General features: G+C 32.6%; 3 protein-coding genes across 3 annotated transcripts in view; 2 read left to right on the top strand and 1 right to left on the bottom strand.

Moving 5' to 3' along the window:
- LOC105216700 (serine-rich adhesin for platelets) overlaps positions 1-6,151 on the top strand; it is a 134,385-nt gene that overhangs the window by 40,714 nt on the left and 87,520 nt on the right. The window lies entirely within an intron of this gene.
- LOC105216698 (methionine synthase reductase) lies at positions 1,056-3,168 on the bottom strand. Its single transcript, XM_011191317.3, has 4 exons — positions 3,065-3,168; positions 2,684-2,851; positions 2,467-2,628; positions 1,056-2,402 (listed from the first exon to the last, which is right to left on the bottom strand). The coding sequence occupies exons 1-4, from the start codon at positions 3,098-3,100 to the stop codon at positions 1,275-1,277; spliced, it is 1,494 nt and encodes a 497-aa protein (XP_011189619.1). The 5' UTR covers positions 3,101-3,168; the 3' UTR covers positions 1,056-1,274.
- Positions 3,240-4,410, top strand: LOC105216697 (tetratricopeptide repeat protein 1). The gene is made up of 2 exons (XM_011191314.3): positions 3,240-3,927; positions 3,992-4,410. Exons 1-2 carry the CDS (start codon positions 3,350-3,352, stop codon positions 4,278-4,280), a joined length of 867 nt encoding a protein of 288 aa, XP_011189616.1. The 5' UTR covers positions 3,240-3,349; the 3' UTR covers positions 4,281-4,410.

Below are 6,151 nucleotides of genomic sequence, written 5' to 3'. Positions count from 1 at the left end.
AAATATAAAGAAGTGAAAATTATAATCGAAAAAAAGTACGCAAAGCATTCGAAGAATTAACCCAAAAATTCGCATTTATGAGTATGTGTGTACGATATGCAAGGGTTTATTAGAAATATTTGATATGCAACGTGTTTGCGGCAAGCGAAGTGAAATGCCAACACAATATACGTGTATTATTAATAATTAAAATCGTTTTTTATTATTATTATCGTAATGTAGGTACTGTATATTGTATGTATTATTATCAATTTTTGATAAGAACACATTTTTTGATAGAAAACTTTTCTGTAGTGTGCAAATTTTATCGCCAAAAATAAGTAATAAATAAAATATTAATAAAATTATATAAATTGAAAAAAAAAATGGTTTTATTCATATACTTGACAAAAACAGCAGTGATTGTACACGCACAAATATATTTCTCATGTACATAAATTAATTAATAAATTTCATAATTTTAAAATTCAACTAACATATTATAAATATATTAAGTGTGATTAAGAATTAAATACATTAATTAGAAAAATGTGTTTTGTGGAAGCAATGATTAAAAAAATTTAATACCCCTACGAAATCCACGGCTACACTTCGGTACGGATCGGACGTGATAATACACATTCCTTACGACCAAAGAGACGTATTACCAACAAGCAGCAAGTTGGTCATAAAACATGCCGCCGACGCAGACCTGTGACCTGCCTCAACACTACATGTTGACCAGTGACATGATGGCAAGTTCCTCAAGCAGATATCAAACTGCTCTCCTAGGTTTTAATTGTTTTTCTTGTAGTGAAATAAGACATTCGCCAATTCTTTTGGAGTTCTAACGGTTATTTAGAGCTTGCTTTGAGAGAAAGAGTATATTAATGGTCATCCGAGTTACCTTAACGGAAGCCGCCACGAAACTAGCTATTTCGACCGAGGCGGAAGGTGTTAGATGGGTAGATTTCACTGGGCATGTATAGATTTAGTCGAAATACTTGTTGTACTTTTACATAGTTTCGATCTGGATAACATTAAAATAATTAAAAATCTACAAAATAAAAGAATAATTTTATTTTTACAAGCTGCTTTATTGTTATTCGAATATTTACTATGTACATATGTATGTATGTTTCTATGTACATATGTATGTATGTAACACTTTTTAAGATTTTTTATTTAAAATTAAAATTGTCAATTTTAAATTATTTTTTATTTTAATATTAACCCTCGTTTATTTACAATTCAAATATATACTCGCTCATATGCAAGTATTCACTTCAAATTAATTATAACCACAAATCTTCACGATATTTGCCATTTTGTTTGTATAATTTCAACTCTTGTGTAGCTTCTTCAGGCGTTATATGTTTAACTTGTGTTAAACATTCTACAATTGCCTTTTCTATTGATTTTGATATCGATCCACCATCAGCGCAAATGTACAGCATCGTGTTTTCTTGATGTAAAAATTCAACAAATTCGCTGGCATACGCCACTAATTGTTCCTGTATATAGTGAAATGAGGCACTGGACACACGAGAAAAACTTTCAAAGTAGCGTTGCAGTACACCAGTCTCTTTACATGCTAATATTCGATCTCTATGTGGTAGATGTGTTTCATTGATGGCACCAGCAAATAACCAAGTGTCACCTAATGTTTTAAACGGTGCATTCTCAAGTAATTGTTGCTTGAGTTCTAGAAATCCTAAAAACGGTGCTAAAGCTGTGCCCACACCGATTAGAATGTGATTTCTTTCGGTTGCTTCTTCTGCGGTAAAACGAAATTGATTTGGTTGTCGTGCATACAATGTAATTGTTGGCAACTCTAAAGGATTAGCAGAGTTGAGGAAACGTATCGTCAAGTTGTTCAACATATCAGTTGTTACACCAGGTTTTTCTGTGAGTCTTGAGAATATAATTTTTAAATCATTAGCTACAGGGTTATTTGCTATTGAGTAAGGACGCGGCAGTAAACGTGGAAGATGTTCAATAAGTACTTCTAATGTAGGTTTACACGATGGACATAATTCTAGCAGATCGAGAAGTTTAAGGCCACGTTCTAAAATAAGTTCGTTGTAATAATTACTGCCTTCTTTTGACGATAAACTGCTTAGAAATGCTCGTTCATCATTATCCTCACAACAATTGGCTAAAACATTAAGAAATTGTTTCTTTGGTATGGCATGTATGCTTAAACAATCACGCAACAATTGATATGGTGTGCAACGATTTGGAATGTGTGTCGGTAACTTTGCAGTTTTTTTGATGCACTTTGGAGAAATCAACAATTGGAATGTATCATCAATATTGTTTTCCAGTTCCATTTGTTTTAGCAGTAATTGCACATCATTAATGTTGTTTATCGGTAGTATACCAATTGTGTCGCCAGGTTTAAAATAATCTCCAACTGATTCCTAAGGTAAATTAAATGAAATCGTAAGTTAGAAACAGTTACACCATAATGTTTACATTTGATACCATATTGAGCGTTATTTCCAATATCCGTTTTCCTTTGATTTCATCATCTGCTTCGGCCATGATTTGTGCCGCACTAATAGGTACTTGTATTGGCGAAGCTCCTGTTCTGCTAAACGGCCAAACAAGTTCAGTACATTGAAGTTGTGAGTGCTCATTGGGGAACTTAAAGAAAATTTAATGATTATAGTTTTATAAATATTGTTGCTTATGCACTAACCTTGTTTTCATTCAAGCAATCCACAAAATTAACCGAGTAAATGGGTTCCGACAGTTTTAGAGGTACATATTTCTCCAATATGTAGTCCTTGATATTAAGTACATCAAAACCGGAAGCAGTAGATTTAGTGGGACACACCATCTTGGAAATATATTTTAAAGGACACAGCTGTTAGGACCAAAGGTAGGAAGAAATATATCGATTTATGGAACCACCATCCGATACACGTTGTTCCCGGCAGTATTTTTTTACAGCAGCATTCGATTAGATATAAAAATGAATTCGATATAATAGAATATATCGACTATTTAAAGACTTCTAAACACATATTCTAATAATTTGAGAAATAGAAATATTTATAATTTGATTCACCATATTTACCCAAACCCTTTTTGATGGTATAAATAAGGATGACATATGTTATTAGTCAATGTAATAATAGGTATTAGCAATTTCGAAATATGGGTAGTTCTCTCATTTAATAGTTGAGATGCGTTAATGAAATATGGTAATTTATTTCAAATATTTTTTTTAATGTGGCAACATGTTTTGGATTTGTCATATGTTTTTGTTATTCTATTCTCCTTTTAGTAAGATATTGTGAATAATTCAAAGTTTTAGTTCATTGAGTTATATTTTTTGTAAAACTATTATCATAAATTAAGAATGTCTGGATTTACTGACGCAAGTGACGATGAATTTCACGACGCACTTACTGAAGTGCCTGGCGAAAAAGAAACGAGTACAACCTCAGAAATCGTAGCGAATGAAACCACCAATTCGTCACACCTTAAAACTAATGAAGAATTCATTGAAGAAATAACACGCCAGCAGGATGATCTCAGACTTCCTGATGGTGTTGAGGAAAATGATGATGCTGAAAAAAAATCAGACAAAGATAAAGCTGATGACATTTCAAAAATGTTCTCTGATGATATAAATATTGAAGAGTTGCGTGAACGGGAAAAGACCATGAATCCAGAAGAATTGCAGCAAAACAAAGAGGAATCAGATAGAATGAAATTAGAAGCAAATGAGCTGTTCAAGTCAGGTAATGCACTAAAAGCTGTTGAAATTTACACAAATGCTTTGCACATTTGCCCCACAACTTATACCAAAGAGCGTGCTATATTGTATGGTAACCGAGCTGCTGCTAAAATTAATTTGGACTCGAAGAAATCGGCTTTAGGCGATTGTACAAAGGCTATTGAGTTATGGCCAGATTACGTACGTGCACTCATGAGGTAAGTGTTAGTTGTAATAATACTTGTTTAAATGTTTCATACAAAATATTTTATTTATTTAAAGACGTGCAAAATTGTGCGAAAATGAAGATCGATTGGAAGACGCATTGGCAGATTATCAACGTGTGTGTGAATTAGAGCCAGGCCAAAGAGAAGCGCGGGAAGCTGTCTCACGTCTACCAGAACAAATCACTGAACGTAATGAGCGTTTAAAAACAGAGATGCTCTCTAAACTAAAAGATCTTGGTAATATGTTCCTTAAACCATTCGGATTATCCACGCAGAATTTCCAGATGCAGCAAGATCCTAATACAGGCTCTTATTCCGTAAATTTTCAACAAAATCCTAGATAGTTTATGTTTATACCAATATCGAACTTAGGATGCTTCAATTATAATTATTATAAATATATTTTATAAGCCGTGTAAATATAAGTAAATTTCTGTTTAAATCAAACGTAAATAAATTGTAATTAAAATATTATAGTTTCTATTAATTAAATCAATGACCGTTTTCTAGGAATTTCTGTAATAAAATACCCTCAAACAATTCTATATTTAATTTTAAATATTCATTTTGCATTAAAATGTAGTTTGATGTAACAATAAGTATATTGACAGATTCTGATGTACTTTTAAATGTATGGGTGCTGTGTGGCATTAACAAATTTATACCAGAATGGGCTTAAATTCTTTGTCGAGGCAAACCGTAAAATTATAGAAAACGTTTTTCCTATTTTTAATAATATTCTTCATTTCTTACAATATTTTAAAAAGTTAAAAGTTCATAGAAAAATATTAGCAAAAATTTTTTTAAATATATTTTTTTTTCAATATGCTGTATGAATTCAATTAAATTAAATTTATTTATTTTTTTTACTTCATCCATCGGTTATGCATACATGCTATGAGATTCGTAAGTATTGTTATTGATATGTTTCTCTGTCTAATCTGAGGCAAGCGATACTGTTCCTACTGCTTGTTTTTAAAACCTTTCGTCCCTACTCGAATAGCAATTTACAGAAAACAATTTCTATGAAATATAATTCGGACGTTTCTGAAAGTTTTTAGTATACAACTATTTTAGACCAATGTTAGTGACTATTTCCGATTGTATTGTGATCTGTTGAAAAAACTATCTATTCGAAGACTACTTTAATGCACCACAGGCATGATGAACATCTAGAGCTAAAACAATCAACTTCTTTGTTATGAAATGTAACTGTTAATAAAAGCTATAGTTATCGGGAATTGTGCATTGTGCAAGTCATAAATGATAAATTAATCAACCAGGGTAACACGTTTGTAGTTTCTTCTTCAGCTGGTTACTACGGCCAATAAACTTTATAGCCGATGTCATAAACGTGATATCCATATAATCAATATAGCAATACTTATGTACATATGTATGTATATGTAATTATATGGTTCTAATCTGTTTAGTAGTTGTTGTTGTAACGACAGAAAACATAATTTTGAGGTATGCTGCCGAGTTAACAATCCTTGGCCGGATAAAAGTCCTGGATCGTTCCGGTTACCTAGAAGCGACTGTTGTGGGAACGAAAGCTGTTTAGGCATTTACATAGTATATTGGAAACATTTACATATAATTGAGTGTAGTAGATAAAATAAGAACATACTAATATATTCACTATACATATCTCTATTAGAAGTAGCTTACAAGTTTATAAAATTATTAAAAGATATTCAAAAATGTCAATGCGCGTGTGCGTGAAATCGCGACAATTTTCGATTTAAAATTTCGTATTTTATAAATTTGATATTCAGTTATTTCAATTATTTTATTTTATTTTTTTATTTAATGAAATATGTATATATTTGTATGTATGTATGTATATATATGCGCAAGATTTATGGTCCTCAGAACATTGGCAACGGCGAATACCGCAGACGATGGAACGATGAGCTGTACGAGTTATACGACGACATTGACATAGTTCAGCGAATAAAAAGACAGCGGCTACGCTGGCTAGGTCATGTTGTACGAATGGATGAAAACACTCCAGCTCTGAAAGTGTTCGATGCAGTACCCGCTGGAGGAAGCCGCGGAAGAGGACGACCTCCACTCCGGTGGAAAGACCAAGTGCAAAGTGACCTGGCTTCACTTGGTGTTTGCAGCTGGCGCCAAAAAGCAAAAAGGAGGAACGAGTGGCGCGCTCTGGTGGATTCGGCTATAATCGCTTAAGCGGTTTCTACGCCAAATA

This window comes from Zeugodacus cucurbitae, chromosome 2 (genome assembly GCF_028554725.1).
Source record: "Zeugodacus cucurbitae isolate PBARC_wt_2022May chromosome 2, idZeuCucr1.2, whole genome shotgun sequence".
NCBI classification, from domain to species: domain Eukaryota; kingdom Metazoa; phylum Arthropoda; class Insecta; order Diptera; family Tephritidae; genus Zeugodacus; species Zeugodacus cucurbitae.
The sequence above is the reverse complement of the archived record's forward strand: the minus strand, read 5'-3'. Positions and strand labels throughout refer to the sequence as shown.